The 19,546-nt window shown below is 38.8% G+C and overlaps 1 protein-coding gene across 4 annotated transcripts in view; it reads left to right on the forward strand.

The window, feature by feature from the left end:
• Positions 1-19,546, forward strand: part of pde9aa (phosphodiesterase 9aa) — a 42,675-nt gene that overhangs the window by 8,746 nt on the left and 14,383 nt on the right. For 3 of the 4 annotated variants that reach the window (XM_059342973.1, XM_059342972.1, XM_059342975.1), the window contains exons 4-6: positions 1,004-1,047; positions 8,041-8,095; positions 9,322-9,392. In XM_059342973.1, the coding sequence (XP_059198956.1) occupies positions 1,004-1,047; positions 8,041-8,095; positions 9,322-9,392 (170 nt within the window). Of the gene's footprint in view, positions 1-1,003; positions 1,048-7,557; positions 7,841-8,040; positions 8,096-9,321; positions 9,393-19,546 lie in introns of those variants that run through there. The other variant, XM_059342976.1, reaches the window with a different exon arrangement.

Here is a 19,546-nt window from a genome sequence, read left to right on the forward strand (position 1 = left end):
TATCCCTCAACCACAACAAAAAGGTAGACTGACTGCTCAGAACATGTTAATGTTAATAGAATGGCCCTTTAATACAAATGATGATGATTGCCCTGGTCTCATGAGACAAAACACTCTCTGCACTTCACTCCCAAGGTCATTCACACACTTCCACACAGGAACACACTGATAAGGGAGGACACTTTAATTGGTGTATGTGTGTGTGTGTTCTTGTACTTCCTACATAGTGAGGACCGGAACACATTTTTAACCAACAAAGTGAGGACATTTTTGCAAAGTGAAGACATTTTTTGAGATTTAAGACTTTGTTTTAAGGGTTAAGGTTACAAAAAAAAAGATAATTAAATGAAACTGTATTGTGTGGTTACAAAACTAACTAAAATTATAGTGAAAATGTCTTTCATTTTCGTCTTTGTCAACTTTTTCATACATAATAAAGATGGATAAGACAAAGGAAATAAAGGCAAAATTTACTGTGACCTCTTTTAATCTCCCTCCCAACAAATACCCCATTACAAAAAACTAAAACTAACAAAAAACTAAACTAAAACTAAAGCATTTCAAAAAATAAATCCTAAACTAAAATTAGCAAACTCACTCTAAAAACAAATTCAAACTAACTGGATTTGAAAACAAAAATTCACAACGAAATTAAAACTAATGAAAAATCCCAAACTAGTATAACCTTGCAAGGGAAGGTTGTGAGGGTCCTCACATAGATAGAAGTACAAGAGTGTGTGTGTGTGTGTGTGTGTGTGTGTGTCTGTCTGTCTGTCTGTCTGTCTGTCTGTCTGTCTGTCTGTCTGTCTGTCTGTCTGTCTGTCTGTCTGTCTGTGTGTGTGTGTGTGTGTGTGTGTGTGTGTGTGTGTGTGTGTGTGTGTGTGATCATGTGAGTGTTGGTAATTTTCCTTGTAAACAGGGTGTGTGTATTTGTGTGTGAACATGTGTTTGAACTGTCTCAAAACTAACATTTGCATGTATTATATGTCCTTTTATGTTGAAGGTCACCCTACCGAGTGGTGCCTATGACTGGAGGACAGCTCGCTGGTGAGTTCCAGGGACTGTGGGATTTTAGTTAGTAACACAGTATGTTCAGAAATAGTTGCAAAGTTGTACAAAGAACTAAGAAGAAAACAAAAGAAGCTCATACCCAAATCGACAAACTATTTTTTATACCAAAGCACATTTGAATGATTATGGAACCATGTGTGGCTCTAAAAAAAGAAACATATCTATTTATCTCATTGTTTACATAAACTTTTATAGTTTTACAGACCTCAGTCGAGGCTCGGCCAGTCAGAGAGGTGATTTTGACACACACACACACACACACACAAACACACACACACACACACACGCACACAAACAATTTCAGTCAGATAGAGCCATATAAGTGTGTAGAAAATATAATTGTAATTCTTATCATAATTATTGGTCAAACACACACACACACACACACACACACATGTCATCATCTCATGTCATAAGAAATATGGTCACATTTTGTAATTTCATCCACAGGAAGTGTTTGGCCCTAGATCATTTAAAATTAATCTGTGACTTATCCAGTGCAATCTTTGACAATAATTTAATTTATTTTATGTTATGTTATCAAATCAATGAGTACAGTTGACAGGGCAACTTTACATAAAACTATAGTTGTAGAATAAACTACATTCATCCTTTAGTCTTTTCTACTACTGAGGCCTCTGTCTCAAAGCTAGATTATGCTGTTAGCCAGTTGTCTTGGGAGCTCTGTTTACACATTAACACTGCTACACCAAAAAAGTACTCCAGAAAGGTTTGATGAGTGTGCTTGGAATAATCCATGGAATTGGCTTTGATAACATCATAATAGCTCATGGCACAGGCACCTGATATTTACTCTGTTGGCTAAAAATACATAATAGATAATCTGACTTAATGAATGTAGCATGTAAGCATGCGATTGGTCATGTCTATCACATCTCTCTATTTTCCTGCCTATTTTGCAGGGACACTGCGTCCTGGGCTTAGTGCTACCCAAGACGATTGTAATTTATTAAATGAAATGCAAACAACTTGTAGTGTTTAAATGGCAAAATGGTAATGGTGTCAACTAGATCTGGTCTGCCTACATGAAACTACATAGTTTATAAACTGTGTTGTCCCTGAGATTAAGGAGCATCTTCACAAATTTAACAACACATACGCAGCATTTAGAAAACATTAACTAACTTAAGGACACCCAAAAATATTATGTTGACCAAACACTAAAACATTAACTTGGTGACACTTTAGTGGTGGGAAGGGCAGTTCTTTTCATTATACTGAATTACTAGAATCCGTTCTTTGAAAAGATAAGTGCAAAATATTTATTCACCTAATCATTCAGTATTTAACCAGAGCTTTGACTGCGTATCAGTTCTCACTGAGCTGAAACACGTCAAGCATTCAACGGCCGTTTTTCTGAATAAGCCAAAGATCTGAGAATTAAGTTGGTTAAAGCTACAGTTTGCAAACTAAAGCTGCTATAACAATCATATTTCTGCAACACCTAATTATTAAATACATAGTTGGCAGTAATTCCTACTTCAAGACATAAGAGAGGGAGAGGGGGGGTGAGCTTGAGTGACGGTCAATCTCACAGGGCTCCTGTTAACGGAGCGGACTTGAGCAACTCCGTGCTTACGCTACTGGCCACTTATGGTCTAGAGAGAGACACGAGACAGAACGTGAGTTCATCGGTAGTTGAGAAAAGGACTAAACTTTTCAGGAAATGATTCAGGTTCGTTCACCACGTAAGCATTTCATTCTTTCAAACGAGTCATTCGCAAAGAAGACATCACTACACAACATCAGTTGACGGCTCACTACAACATTCACTTTGTGACACACACATCAAGTTAACAGCGCACTACAACATTAACTGCACTGCAAGAAACTCACAACACAATGGAAACTGCTTCAAGGGGACACGATAAGTGATGCACACGGCTTGGACACGATTGTTATGAAGCTATTGAGGTTCAGTGATATGATTGCAGCTTGCAGATCTGCTGTTAATCTAACATCGCCTGTTGCCTGTGATAAGTCAATTCAAGCAAAGTTATCTAAGTAATTCCTGATTCGTATCTTTCAGTCAGAATTTAGTTCATTTAAGAACCACCAGGCTACCCACTAGGGATACTAATTTGGACTTTTTTTTTCCTGACCAATAGCCAACTCTTGTTAATTACAATAATTGGAGCTATATAGCAGAGTTTCAGGAGCAGGACCGCACCTCAACTGTGCCACTTCTGTCCTTCCTTCACCGGGACACCAGCTCCCCACCATCTACTCTGATCACCTGCAGTAGATATCCTAGCAGGGGCTCCTGGCACCAGGATGCCAGCACCCCCTGCAGCCTACTTCAAGGAACCACTGTGGCCAGCTGAGCAGAGTAACCCGTCACAGGGATGCCAGTGGCCCCCATCGACTCTCCACTATCATAGTAGCTCTCTCTAGGCGGACTTCAGCAACTCCGTGCTTACGCTACTTAATGCATGTTAAACGTTCAGAAGCTTGGCTTCCCTCCCTACACTCACCCAATGTTGGTTTTTACATATTCGGCATGGACATTGAAAGCATTTGTGACCAGTGCCACATAACTGCCTCATCATTACATTCCCTTCTTATTACTTAATTCCATCCCAAGACGTATTTAAAACATACAACATAACCGTGTCATTGTTTGGTCTCGTCTCCATGACCTGTTTCGTGACCTAATCCAATTCAAAGATAGCTCCCAAACATACAGTGCAACATAACTCTCTTATTGTCCATTGCCTATTTTGTTACCTAAAACTATTCTGAGATGGCTTACTGCATAACTGTTATCGTTCGGTCCCCTCACCACAAACTTTTTTGTCACCTAATCCAATTCAAAGGTAGCTATCAAAAAACATACCATCAAAACTCACCTTAGCAGCAATAGTTTTTCTCTAAACTGCTCGTTGGCAGCTTTGGTCTGGCCTCCTGCCATCCCCTGATATCTTCTCGGAAGACATCTATACCAAGAACCAAGTCAAATTCTTCACTGCCTTTATTTGAGCCCATGTTCTCGCTTGCAATCCTTCTACTCACATGCCCCCCAAGCTTAATCTCTTCTTAAGTAAGTGAGGAGTTTCTCGTGGTCCATCGTGCCTGGGAGATACGGCAGACTCTCCACCAAAGCTACCCAACATACATCCATTTCTCTCCGTTTCTTCAGTAAATCATTAAAATGCATTCTTCTTATGGTTACTTGAGCAGGACCACACCTCAATTGTAACACTCCAGCCCTTTATACACCCAGCTAACCCTCTTCTCCTCTTTCACCCTCACATCCTGTGCCCCTGTCTTCCTCTACGGATGGAAGCAGCAGGTGACTCTGTACCAAATCTTCCCAACATGCACACAGCAAGCAAAAATGACCAGTGACTTCCCATTTTAACAATTCAATCCTGTTTTGTCAATAAATCGTTTGAATGCAGTCTTTTGATGGTGTGGTACTAATTGCTGAGTGAACCGTTAATAAGCATACAACTAAATCCCAGGTCACAGGCTTGGGAAATCATGGGATCACAATGTTAATATAAGCCAAAAAATGTCCAACACCATGGACAGGATAACAGACTTTAAATAACTTCATAAGCCAAAAACCAATGACAACAACAAGCATGTCCTGGCTGTGTGCTTCACTTATTACTTTCCCCAGGAAACAGTTTCTGTTGTGCTGTGAGTGTTACATGTTGTAAGGGAGCAAAGTAATAGAGACATAAACATCTGTCAGCTCATCAGAAGCCTTGTGTTATGTGTGTCACAAGTTAATGTTTTAGTGTGTTGTCAACTTGTGTTGTTAAGTTAGTTAATGTTTTCTAAATCCTGCGCATGTGTAGTTAAGTTGGTGAAGATGCTTCTTAATTCGCCTGTGCTTTGTCTATTTGCAGCATGCTGAGCTCTCAGGGCCACCGGAAAAATACAACACCAAGCCCCAAAATCTAATGAAATACTAAAATGAGTGGCACAATTAATCATCAACAACAGTTTTAGGAGGGTTGATGCTTTTTGCTGTTTTTATTGAATACATTTCCTAACCTCACACAATGAACTGGTGCTGTATTGCATCAATTAATATACTAGTGGCACTGTAATAACAGTTAAAAGATGTAAAGATGAAGAAAATATAAACGGCTTACTGCTACAGCTCCTCTCTGCCTCCTTCAGTGTTTTCTTCACTAGTCTTCTTCATCCCTTTTGATTCTTCACTTGCTCCTTCTTTACCTCCTTAGTTCATCATGTATTCCTCTTCTCTTTAAGTATTTTCAGCATATTAAAATATATTTTATAAACAAATGTTTTAGACTAAGCACTGTAGGCACATTGCTGCGTTATGCAGCTGTATTTCTCATATTATCATTTAGTCTATACTATGTAGGATACTACAACAGACATTCCTGTAATCTTCCATCGCAACATTTATTCTAGTAGCCATTTTTTAACAAGTATGTGTTTACTATACGGGATGGCCATATTCAGTAATTTCAGTATTCGAGTACTCTCATTACATTATGAACGAGTAATTGATTACTCACAAATTGTATTTGTTACATTTACATCGAACACGGAACCTAGCCTACCATTTTCTAAATAGTTAGAGAGGTTATATGACTTTCAGAAAACATTACTGTCTAATACCTACGCAGTTCTGTAGCCTAAATAAATAACCAACAATGTAAATCAAATGCAATTTCAAATGCATTTATTGAACAACCGTAACAGGCTTTTCAATTAACATTCACACGTCACAGTGGGTGCGGACTGTATTGATTATTTCTATTTTGTTTGTCAGCTGAAATAAAAAAAATCTAAGTTGAAATAAATATACAATTACATTTTAAATAATATGCAGCACTTTTAGCCTGCGTCTTGAAAAGGATTTTAAAAATCTGCGACGATGAGCTATGAACGACCTAATATGCTCAACTTAACGATTATGATAACATAAAAAAGCTAAAGTTAACTAACTACTATTACCAACCACATATTAACCACTCATACCTTAGAATTTTTAGTAGACATGAATTGGACTCGTTCACTTGTTTAAAAAGGTAATTATAGCCACATGGTCTTGCAGTTGAGAATTTGGGCTGGTAGGGAGGTAGCAGGTATGCTCAGGTACTGCTTTGCCAGCACACTGAGTTTCCTGCACTTGATCTCGTTGCTTTGTCACCACTGCAGAGGGTTTTGGTGGGATCCTTGAAGCGGTGATCCAACTTGTTGTGCAGTAATCCTCTCTGAACAATGTGTCAGGTGCTGCGGCGCAACAAACTTGAACTTGAGTTGAACTAATCTAATCTAGAACTACACGTGCGCAGGTGCAAATAATGAAACGTTATTTGATTATTGGGTCCCTATTTACTATGTGTTTATTTTCACATAGAGTGGGAAAAGAGATCTGATCACAAGTTCTTACTAAAGATACATGGGACATGAGATGTATTTCATTTGTGAACTGACAGACAACTTACAACTGTCCACTTGTGAGGCATGTTAAGGCCAGGTCTGAACAGAACCTTACTTTGCTCTCTCCTGTCATGTGTCCCTTCTTTCTATCTAGTATACTCTCTGTCAACAGTGTATGAGTGTACATGCTATGTGAGAAGCTGCCTGGGTGAAAGGTAGCAGCATGGAATTTCATTGATTAGGCCATTGTCTCAACAAGCAAGCGTAATGGATTTGATTATAATAAAGCACTGACAGGACTCTGACACCAAGTGGTTCGGGTCCTGTTTTAACACAACAGTTTTAACACCTTTTTCTTTGTTATCTAATCCCCCCAGCACACACAGACACACACAGACTGGCACACGGAATCACAAACATACACACGCACACCCACATCTATAAAAAGTATTTACAAAAGCTCCCGATCTTATAACTACTTCACTCCAATAGTTCAAAGCCATATAACGTTTTACTGAGACTCAACATCACATCAGTGGTAGTGCTGAACTTGGACAGAAAAAAGCTCTAAACCAGACTGTATACATAAAAAACAAAGTCTAAACCTTCTGCATGGACATGACGAAAGCATGCAAACTCCATCCTGGGGGTTTGAAACTGGAACCCTCTTGCTATGAGACAACAGTGCTAACCACCACACCACTGTGCTGCCAAATATATTAATACAAAAATTTAAAGAATTTCAATTGGTCACTTTGGAAGGCTGGGATGATTTGACATATTGTGATGTTAAGCCTGTGTCGGCCTACTTGGCTTCATCTCAAACCAACTTTAAAAAGGATGAACATCCTATTTTTAACCAGTAACACTCACTAAACATGTACCTTGTGGGAAAATCCCAAGATTGTTAACTGAAATAATTCAGCCTGTTATATGTGTTGTCTGAGAGTGACGATCCAGTCCGCTTAGTCACTCCAGCTGAATCGGCTTAATTAATCACAGACAGGAATTCTTTAACAACAGTCTGCTCTGACCTGTGACCCTCGTGTGAAACATGGAATGTGAGTGACACGATGTACAAACTACTACCGACGACAACATGTTTTTTCTTTTTTTTTTCTTTTTACAGTTTCTCGTAGCTGTTCGTTTATTGGCCTTCGATGTTGAACTTTGCCCACAACAGTGGTGCTTTAAGCCAATGACAGGGCTTTGTTGTGTGTCTAGCCTGTTCTCATTGTGTGCAAAGAAAATCACAAGTGGCTTGTTAACACATCAAGCTGTCAGCCTGTTCCTGTTCACTGCAGGCGATCTGCTGTTGATTTGCTCATCTGATGCTATCTGATTGACTTACAAAACCTCTGCATGTATATAACAGGTGTGTTGATGCTTAGCACTTCTAGTTGGTTTGTATTCATGATCAAATATTTTGCCTCAGTGAATTCAAGCTGTTTACCCTTGAATCGTGTGTGTGTGTGTGTGTGTGTGTGTGTGTGTGTGTGTGTGTACAGTGTACAGTGTACAGTGTATGTGTGTGGGTGTATATGTAACACAGCTCCACACTTGTTCTCTCCTCAGATAAAGAGGAACTCTTTCAGAATGTACTGACGCAAGTAGCAGAGCAGTTTTCAAGGTAAGCAGCTGCCTCACACGGTAGCAGAGCTTCACTAACTCGTTATACTCTAGCAACTATTTTAGATATATTTCATATATATATTCAGTGAGTATATTGATCACTGTAAATTATTCTTTAGCTTGTACAGTTTCTTCTTTAACTACCTAAGACAGACTTAAGAAACGCAACATTGTTTTGTAGCCTGGTGATAATGTGCCTTTCGATTGATCTGACTGCTTTTAAAAGTATTTCATAATCCCCAGAGGTAGGACGACTGTCTTGACTCGTACAGGTACAATCCTTTATCTAACACAAGGTTTTCATGCAGCAGGTGCAACGTGGATGTTCATATATCTTGTGGTGCTGCTGTCTATTTTAAAGCTATTTTAGCTCTTGGCTTAAATCTGGCTCAAGACGTGATTTCATGCCCATCTCTGCTCCACGTCTCACATTACGTTTTGTTCTTTTGACTGATTCGATGGTACATACTGTAGGGGATCATGACAGGAGTCCACTGGTGCAAAGAGAACAATGCAGCAGGGCTATTGTTGATAATTGTGTGTCACATTAAGTGCAGCCACCACAGATTTAGACTGTATGGAAACCACAGATCTGACAGCTGTTTTGGAGTGTGAATCAGCAAATATGATATGAAGTTGTGCATTGTAGTCTTAATTAAATAATGCTGTGTTAGTAATAGCAGCTAGAGTGATGGCACACAAACTAAAGAGATGTAAGAGATGAGACTCAACTGTTGAGCTGCAATAATTATTATTTTCTTTACTAATCTACTGAGTATTTGTGATTAAAATTTCTTATTTTATCTGAACAACAATCCTGAAATCCTGGAAGCTACAAATGTTTTTTTAATTTCTATGTCATAGATGACCTAAAACTGTTGGTCGATTGAGAAAGTTGTTTTTGTTTTCAGCTTATAGAATGAATCTACTAACTACCGCAGTTCTGTTGGATGTTGCAGTATGTTTGATTTGTAGGTTAAGCAGATATGCTCAAAATACATGTTATACAACATGTACAGTACATCAGTGAAGGGATGTATGGAAAGTTCAGTTTTGTATTAATAAGTTACTTATTAAATGTCACAAACAGCTGTAAATATCCATCTGCAGCAGGAAGGTGTAAATATACAAGGTTTATTGTTGTGTTGAATGCAAAGTCACGATGCAGAGCCCTACTCTTTCTCAACTCATTTCTCCTTTTCTATCCCTCCCATCTGTCCGCAGAGCTTTCAAGATCAATGAGCTGAAGACCGAGGTCACCAACCGTCTTGCCATGTTGGAGAAGAGAGTAGAGTGTAAGTCCACTTACCCACTACCCTAATGTCATATTTACACACCTCTGTTGTCAACTTTTAAGCTCACAAACAAGGGACAAATTCACCAGGACAAAGGAATACTGTTCAGAAACAGGAGGGTTTTTTTTTTTAATATCAACACACAGTACTAAAGCGTTCTAATCTCAGGGGGGCCTTTGGCCTTAAATATCGCTTTTCAGAGGGGCTTTTGACAATGAATATGTTGTTCATCATTACCTTCATATCCTTAAGAAAACCGATACATTTCTTAACTTAAACTAAGTGCTTTATTTTAAAGGGATTTATTAGAATTTGCATATTATGTACATGTTTTGCCCCCGAAAAATAAATTGTACATTATGCCAAGATGGTAAGGGGATACTTCCTGCTGTTTTAGCAAAGGTGTTATATCACTATTATTTGCCGATGTAAAAATGTAATCCTTGAAATATACCTGAACACAATCTGGAGGGGTGGGTGAAAATCATTTAAAGGTGGAATCCCTGATATTTGAGCTGAGTAGCCAAATAAATACACCCCTCCTGTCAGTGTTAGCATGTATAAGATGTATCGTCTCTCTCATTCACACTGCCTTTCTTTTTATACATCCATGGCCTTTTCCCTGTTCTGTGCAACAAAACTGTGTTCTGTAGCTCCGGCCAGCATCTTTGTTGCTTTCCCATTTACAGAACCATGACAGTGTATGAACACCAGATTTTTTTCTCACACACACAGAATGGACTGCTAAAAGACCAGAGGAGTTATTTGCTGATTTTGCCAAAAAAAAGTGTATTGGTATAGAATTGCAGACTGCAGCATTTTTCTGTGAAAATTGTTTAAGGGACAAAAAAAAATTGAAGAGAAAGGGAAATTAACGTGTACAATCAGAATTCTGATTACGTGGTAGGAGTCCACTAGGCTCCCCACAGCAGTTTTTAAGACTTAATTAATGTTTACTGATGGAGCACCAGTGGTCTATGTGCAGAGTGGTTGCAACCTACATAGAAAATAGAAGCTAAAGCTTGAGCCAGGCTCACACTATCGTTTTTTTTAAATCCCAAAAGTTTTCAGGAGAATCTCAGATAGAAACTGATTTTGCGCCACTGTTGCTTTGTAGTCAGAAAAAATAAAAGCAAACGGTTTATTGAGTCTGGATGTGAAAATGTGTCAACTAGAGCCCGACCGATACTAGATTTTTGGGGGTAAAAAGATCCTGATATCAATATATCGGCCGATATCTGATATATACATTCAAACATGTTTTTGCAGTGATCCCTCAAATGTGGTTATCAAACACTTGCGATGCAGATTATATGTCATTAAAGCAGGATATGTTACAGTTTAACAATGAACTTTACTGTCCAGAATAAAACATTAAACTTTATATATATAAAGAAAAAAATGCAAAATGTAGGTTATGTAAACGGGGGTAAGTTATAATGCAGAAAAGCTGTGCTTTCTATAGGTTGTAATTTATATATTATATTCTATTATATTATAGTCATTTAAGTTTATATTGAGGTAAATCAAATAAAAGGTTACTAACTCACTACAGTATCTGAAAACAACTACAAAAATTTGAAGCCTCAAGATGAGAAATTCAGAATAGATGTATCCATTAAAAAGACTAGGCTACCTTTCGTCCTTAGTAAGCTAATGTTATTAGTTACAGCAAGCTAATACTGTTTGCTCCTGTGATGTTGTAACGTTAGCTAGCTTATTGACTTTGTTTTAGTAATGGCTGAATAAGGAAAAACGAGTTCAAATTCTATGAACTTCTGTCTGTCAGAAAATTGCATTACCATAGAAAAAAACAAGAGTTAGAACTGACATTGCACTGGTCAGCATTTTCATTTGGCTGGTACATAACAAAATGGCAGTTGTTGTAAGTTGTTAAGGTAAATGTCTGGGAGGTTGTCGAAAACCTGGACAACTAGCTAGTCAATAGCTAGCTTGCTTATTCTATAGCTTTAATGCTACACAGGTTACTCTGTAGTACAATGTAAATCCGTTCTCCTCGGCCGTGACAAGAGTCTATAGATAAGCATTTAGTTGTTAGTTGCTTTACTCACTGAGCTGCTGGCAATTAATGCTTTGTGCTACTCCACTGCACATTAGCTCGTTGTTGCCTCACCTCAGTGAGTTTGCAACTTGATGTAAGTTGGTTTTATACGGAAACTTATATGGAAGTTAGCCCGCTTGCTATGCCAACAGTACACATAGAAATAGGTGTTGCCAATGTCTGGCCATCCTGCTATGTTGATTTGAGTGGGAATGTCTGTTATTTTATTTATATGGGTATTTGTCAGCGCTGTGCAATAGTGCTTAGACTGATTAATGTACATCAGTATAGAGATAACTGCATGCCTTCAGTGCATATTGTCTGAACTTGTGTTCCTCCACAGTTTATGAGGCTGTGATTAGATAAGTTGAAGCTGCTTACCACCTCCAGAGGGTGTTGACCTTGTGATGTTATTAGCATCTACTGAACAATGGCCAAATTTTAACCTGTTTAGAGCAGAAAGGAAAATGTTCTGTCATCTTCACAGTGACAGAACATCCACCCTCATGCATTATGCATCGATGCCTTTTTTCCTCAACTAACCATGACCAGTTTCCAGGTTTTTGGCATTTCATTAGCTGCGACGAGGAAGTGCACTTTGCTCACTTTGCTGTGGCAGTTTACATAGTTTTTACCTGCATGTCTTATGGCATCTTGGCAATCGGTATAGATGTGTCAATTCTCTTGAGATAAAAGCCAGCTATAAAATTATGATCAATAAAGATGTTGTGATAGCCAGGTGTCCTACCATCAAGCCCACTGCCATAGTTATTACCCACAGGAACATTTAATCAGTGATGGTTCTGCAGTCATTACCCAGGCAGGCTGTGATTAAAGGTAAAGGTCAAGTTGAATATATGAGTTGTACATCAAGTGAGTGTCATTCATAAGCAACAAATATCATCAGCCAGACTTTTAGAGTTGTGCAGATGTTCCATGTTTGCTCTGCAGAGCTGCTTCAACATTGTTAAACAATTGTTTAACACTCAAATAAAATGTCAAAAAGTAAAAATAGTGCATTTCATAGTAAATAGAGGGTGATTTTGGACAGCGAAGCTAACTCATGTTTACGCCACCCAACAACACAGAGAATATTATTTAACAAATAGTAAGTGTAGGTGAAATCAATACAATCACAGTATTTTTAATTGTACATCATAATATTGATATGATATACAATCTGTGAAAACAAATGAAAGTGTTGCACTTAAAAAACTGTAACTTTGGAAAGCTGTGATGTGATGTGACATAACACTGCTGTTGTTTCCTGTGTGACCTCAGTGTTTGCAGGTGTGTAGGTGTGTTGATGTTTCTACATGTGTGTGGGCTGCAGACCGCACATCCCCTGCATTCAAAAACACGACGTTGCATGTCTTTACACACACAGCCCTTTTGGCCAACGTCTTCTGTCTCTGACTACATGTGTAAGGCCCCAGGATGCAGCTGCAATTTCATAATAGCCCCCTATGTGCTGACCCTTTCAGTCACCATGACAACATGGCTTGAGTTTGCTTTGGTCACCATGGCAATTTCCCGAAAAGCAGCTTTCTTCTGAAGCGAGGTGATTATGAACTGATCAAGAGGTGTGGGCTTAGCACAGAATTGAGTTGTGAACTTACAACTGTGTTGTGAACTGACTTAAATGCTGTTCAGTTTGTACAAAACTGGAGGAGCAACTGAAAGACTATTTGCTCAGTAGATGTAAGTAGTATATAAATGGAGGAGCAGGTATCAGTGGACAATGACACACTATGATAACAGTGTATTTACAACATCTCTATAATAAAAGAGGTCAGGTGGTTATTTTTATGCTGTTGTTCTATATTAGTTTGAAGCGGGCACCCATTTAACCCAGTCAGCCTGTTTAACAGAAGAAACGGACTCAAGCTGAACTGAGCCTGTTTGTCATGTATGATAAGTTCTGCCACTGAAAGCAAATATAGATAGATAAAACACAAGTGTCATCTTAACCATCAAACCAAAAGCACAATACAGAAACACACAGCAAAAGGAACTGAGTTACGCACAATGGAAGTTTCTGGGGAACTCAAAATTCAGTTCAAAAGTCAGGGAATTAAAGTAATTACAATTGATCCTGAAGGCAATATGGATATCTGAACCAAATTTTGTGGAAAACAGAAACGTCCATAGTTGCAGCATTGCTTGTGTTTCATGCATTTGCAGTGTTATGTGGAGTTTATGTTGTCTGAAGGTTCATCATTTTTAAAGCTTGCAACACTCATTTACTTGCACTGAACTTTTGTCTGTGGGGTAAGAAGGCTTATCTTAAATATTCAGCCAGGCAGAATGTTACAAATGCTATCTAAACCTGAACTAATCAGCACTCTACATTTATAAAATAATGTCTGTCTGATGGACAGATCATTAAAATGTATCAAAAATGTTACAAATCATTAAAATATATATTAGTAACAGACGGTATTTTGTTGTAACAGTATAATATTCTTAGCACAAACATATACACATAAAAACGTACATGCACACACTTCCTGGGGTTGTGGCCACTTCTATTCAAAATCCTACTTTGGATTTAAACTGGGAATTCCCAAAATGACTTGAGAACAACTCTGCAGGACAAACTTCCAGCTGACATGATACATTGTCCATGTTTCATTAACCCGCAAGTGGAAAAATGATCTCAAATCTTGAAATGATTTTTTTCAATAACCACTTTCCCTGACTGGTTGTCCTGTAGTAGTAGTTTCAGATCTGACGCACAGCCACTTCACACAAGCATGCCAATTGCCTGGATACCTGGTCCCTATGGTAACGGTGTGGCGCCCACACAGATCTCAATTCACTCACGACTTTGGTCGCCATGGTCACCTATTCAAATAGGACCTGGAGTGTTGCTGGAGGAGGCCTTTTCTGATTCAGAGGTGGATTGATTATGAGGCAGACAGAGGACACGGAGTCAGATAGACAGATATGTGAGAGTCCAAAGAGTTCTGATAGCAGCTGCAGTCTGCTGAAGTGATCTGTACAGATACCATCAGATGACAGAGGGCTGTTAATGCTGCTGGATTTCTTACAGACTGCTGCAGTTCTCAGTGAGTGGGGCTTTGCTGATTTCATACGTGTACAGCAGCGGGTCAGTTGACCACTCTCAATACCAACCATGACACCACCGACCCCTGTCTCTCTCCAACTCTCAGACATGGCTCAACCCCATGCAGCTTATTCATATAACCTTCAGATACAGATAGATACATATATAATATATTGGCCCTTAAGGAAATTTGTATTGGGCACCAACCAGTTGCATTAAAAAACACACTTGCCAACAGCATGCCCAAGTACACTTAGAAATATAAAAGTGCTATAGTTCACATGTTGTGAACCTCCTTTGGCAGCGATAACCTCAACCAAGCTCTTCTGGTAGCTGCTGATCACCTGAATAATTTTGGTCTCAAAATTCAGCTCAGCCATATTCTTAGGGTGTCTGGTATGAATGGCTCTCTTTTTTTTTTTTTTTAAAGATTATTTTTTTGGCATTTTTGTTGCTTTATTGATAGTGAGAGATAGAAAGGGGGTGATAGAGGGGAAGACATGCGGCAAAGGGAGCTCAGGCCGGATTCGAACCCAGCTCCACCGCAGCACACGGCATACATGGTTAGCGCTCTACCGGTGTGAGCCACCGGGACGCCCCATGAATGGCTCTCTTAAGGTCATTCTACATTGCCTCTATTGGAGTCAGGGCTGGGCTCTGACTGGGCGACCCTAAAAAGGAAGATTTTCTTTTTTTGGAGCCATTCTGTAGTAGATTTATTGTCCTGCTCCATCACCCAACTTCTACTGAGCTTCAGCTGTCAGAAAGCTACCTTGACATTATCCTGTAAGACACCTTGATAAACTTCATCATCCACTTGATGATGGCAAGCAGTTGAGGCCCCTAAGGCAACAAAGCAGATATAAATCCTGATGCTCCCTCCACCATACTTCACTGTTGGGATGATGTTCTTATAGTGCTTCATGTTCTTCCAGAACAATTCAACTTTAGCTTCATCAGTCCACAAAACATTTTCCCAGTAGCTTTGTGGAGTGTCAATGTGCTCCTTAGCAAATTTCCAACCACTTCAAATGATTCCATCAAGTCTTTAGCTATTACTCTGGAGATCTCTTTTACCTCACTGACCATTCTGCATTGTTGGCAAAAGCTCCGCCCCCTTAGTTACTGTTGCTATGTCTGTCAAGCTTCCAGGACCGTCAGCAGCCATGGAGCAGACAGGCGCTGTTTTAGGGAGTGTTTTTGGAGTAAAACTGCCAGGTAGGCTGCCCATTCACAAAATGCTACAATGATTAAAATAGGTTCATAATGGCCTGTTGGGACATATTGATATATACATTACAGGGCTGTCCATTAACTGGTTTTGCTTATAGCACTGGTGCTGCAGAGGTTGATAGTTTTGTGGCACAATCTCATAACTCTGAAACACCTCATCTGTAGGCTACACTTTAGAAAACATGTAAAATAAGGTGTCACTGGTCACCAGATGGTAAATCACCCATAGCACAGACCATAGACTGTATAAAGGCACAGACTGATGTAGCATGCGCTATCGGCTACATCTGTATTTTTACTGTACTGTGACTTATTGTCAAGGACTGAATAAATACTTTTGCAGACTCTGGTAAACCCGAGGCTAACGTACACGGTTAAAACGCTATATGGTTTGAAAGTAGTTTCACACCACTTAATTAATTGAAAACATAACGTGATCATTTATATTAGTAGTTGATGTGAAATTTGATAGAACATTAGGCAATAGCCAGCTGATGTGGGATACAGTGACCCTAGCTATTAGCACTGTACAGCCCTGTATTAGGTTAAGCTCCTTGCAACATTGCTAGCTGGCTTAGCGTGCTAATTTTACAGATGGTGTCATTAACATAAGTTTGTTGACCTAGCTCTGTACTAGTAGTGGTAAGAATACTAGTTGACAGGGACCATAGCTGTTAAATCAGGTTTGGGTTATTTCATCTAACATAGCTAGACAATTGTTATTTAGCTCATGTTTGCTAACTAGCAGCTTAACTTGGAGCCGACATTTGTGTGTCTTTTGAACTTGATAGATATTAATTGAGATATTAAGTTGGGAGTGAGCTCTCCCACACTGTTTAATCCACAGGCAGCAACGCTCCTCTTGTTTTTTTAAGTTTTGGAAAAGGGGAAAAAACGACTTCTGCTGAACTCAGAGGGTACCTTTCGTCAGATGTACAAATCATGTATACACAGGTTTCACCATGTTGCTCAGAGCTCAAAGCTTGTCGGACCTTCTTCTCTTAGTAACAGTTGCTAGGATATGATTCGACAAGGAGCGTTTGGGTAAGGTGTTTTGCAAACGGCCAATTAGCTCTTGTTGGAGTCTTTAGCCTAAGGGTTGTGAATGTTTAATGGATTTGTTCAATAGTGACATGAAATATTATGATTGTTTGTGTGGTATTAGGTTAAGCACATTGTGTTTGTCTATACTTGTGGCTTAGATGTAGATCAGATAACATGACAAATTAAATTAAATTACTACAGAAAACTGTGTAATTCCTAAGGGTTCACATACTTTTTCTTGCCACTGTATTCTTATTCTTCATTCAGAATTTCTGCATTAGTGGTAAGGTTTTCGTTCCCAAAGTATCACTCTAATTTTGACAAATCTTCCATGTCAAAACTCAAGTATTTATCCACATATCTCTTTGTAACATTTTCACCCAAACAAAAATGAAAATGTTTCAGTCAGTCTAAAATCTCCTTCACAACATTCAGTGTATATTCATCATTGGCAGGAAGTCATTAACCCATATTATCATGATCACTTTCTAATTTGCTGTTTCCCCTAAATTAACACAATGATCAGCTGGTTTTTAAACTGAATAGTTTTTACTCAGATACTCATTCAGTGTCTTGTTCCAAGTTCTGCGTGATTAATTTGGTCTTTATAGTGACTTTTCAAGGTTATACAACAACTTCTGGTTGCTAGATTTGACCTCATAACTTCTGGTTGTTTAAATCTCACAATCTCTTGTGAATGCAGTGCATGCAGGTAGGCAGTTTGAACACCCATCTTATCTAAAATCAGGTAATCAGTGTATCGTATAGGTTTATTGTTTTTCTCGCCTGTCTGTGCTTTGCTGCTCACCTCAGGCATAATGACAAAAAAACGGTTGAGTATGTCCTTGACTCACATCAATATTTTGACTGGCCTTTCTAGCAGTATTCTGCACCTCAAAGTCATTGTCCTCTGGCATCATGTCAGTCTGGATTGATTAAAAAAATCTGTGGCGATACCCAGCCCTTTAACAAACTGACCCAAACTTTTGCATCAAGGTGAGCTTGGCCTCCTTGTCAGCATTAAATAAAGTATATAATAATAACTTGTTAAAGCATCTGTTCTTCACTATAGCTGTCGTCTGCACTGCATAGTTCCATAACTCTTTTGGCAATTGGCTTTTTCTTAGCATACTTCTAGCCATATCAAACTGGCTGTGCTGATTCCGTTCAGCAGTACAATTCTGGTGTAGTGAGTATGGAGCTGGAGTCTCATGTCTAATCCCATTTCTGATGAGTAATGCCTCGTAGTTCTTTCTCATGAATTATGCACCATTGTTATATCTGACACATTTAATATTTCCGTATGGGACTCTTTCAGCGACAAACTTCTTAGTTTCTTTCACTGTGTTGCTCATATTTTTTTTAGAAAGGACACAAACACTGCACTGGAATAATCATCAGTCAATGATAATGTCTCTGAGTCTATTTGTCCTGCTATATCTGTGTGTTCCAACTCTAGAACTGCTTTGGTTCTTACATCAGGCTCTTGTTTCAAGTTTGGATAAACTTTCCCTAAGTGCACACTTTACAATGTAAGCCAGTTTGATTTCCGTACCATCAGCGACACTATTATCTGATTATCATCGTAATTACAGTGCCCTATGGCAAGTCTATCTCATAACATCCCTCATTTTGGGCATTACATTAATCATTTGCTTTGTTCAAGTACACACCAGCATTTATTAATGCTGTGATGTCTGTCCCTGTACGTTTAAATATAATAATAAATATGGGTGTCCCGGTGGAACACTTGTAGAGGCTTAGACCTTGTGAGCGGCGGCCCAGGTTCGAATCCCGGCTCGGAGCCCTTTTTTGTTGCATGTGTTCCTCTCTGTCTCCTTGTTTCAATGGGGCAAAAAATGTCCAAAAAAATAAGATAAAACTAATATTATTATTAAATAATAATAAATACTCTGTCACACTTTAAGTGTTCAACTTTTGGACTATACAGGCTAATTATACAAAGCTTACCATTCCCTGCACAATATTCCCTCCATTGTTCACTGCTTCTCTCGTCTCCAGCGATAAGATTTTATCATCCAATGATTTTATTAAGTCTGCATAAGCCTCTGCATTTTTCTCTCCGTCAGTACTGGTTCATCTTCCTCATCGTCGGTGGGCTTTTTAAAAAAAGTGACTGTTGGCCCTTGAGACCAAAAATGGCCAGTAATTCACTTTCCCACAGTACAAATTTTCTTCATGCATTTATTTACAAAATCCATGAGGTTGATAAGGTAAAACATTAAATATATTGTCTCTTATACAATTTTCTATTGCATATGTCCCAGCTATTGCATATGTCCCAGCTGACATTGGGTAGATGCTGGACAGGTCGCCAGACTACCACAGGGCTGACACATAGAGACAGACAACCATTTACTCTCTCATTCACTCCTATGGATAATTTAGAGCATGGGTCGGCAACCTTTACTAACAAAAGAGCCATTGTTGGACAAAAAAATTGAAATAATGTCATAACGGAGCCGCAAACCTTATTTTGAGCCTCACAATGAAGATGTAACAGCCTTCTAAGTCTAAATTAGCCTACCAACATTACTAATACGTAATAATGAGCATTTATTAATATGATTTCGTCAGAATGCAGCGAGGAGCCAAATGCAAATAAGAGGCTGGACACCAAAGAAGGTGGCAAAATGTAGATGTTAGGGTGCTGGGCTGTATACATTTTAATACCACTTAGGGAAAACAGAAATAACTGTTCATGTGGTGTGATTTTTTTTGTCA

This window comes from Centropristis striata, chromosome 10 (genome assembly GCF_030273125.1).
Source record: "Centropristis striata isolate RG_2023a ecotype Rhode Island chromosome 10, C.striata_1.0, whole genome shotgun sequence".
In the NCBI taxonomy this organism is placed as follows: Eukaryota; Metazoa; Chordata; class Actinopteri; order Perciformes; family Serranidae; genus Centropristis; species Centropristis striata.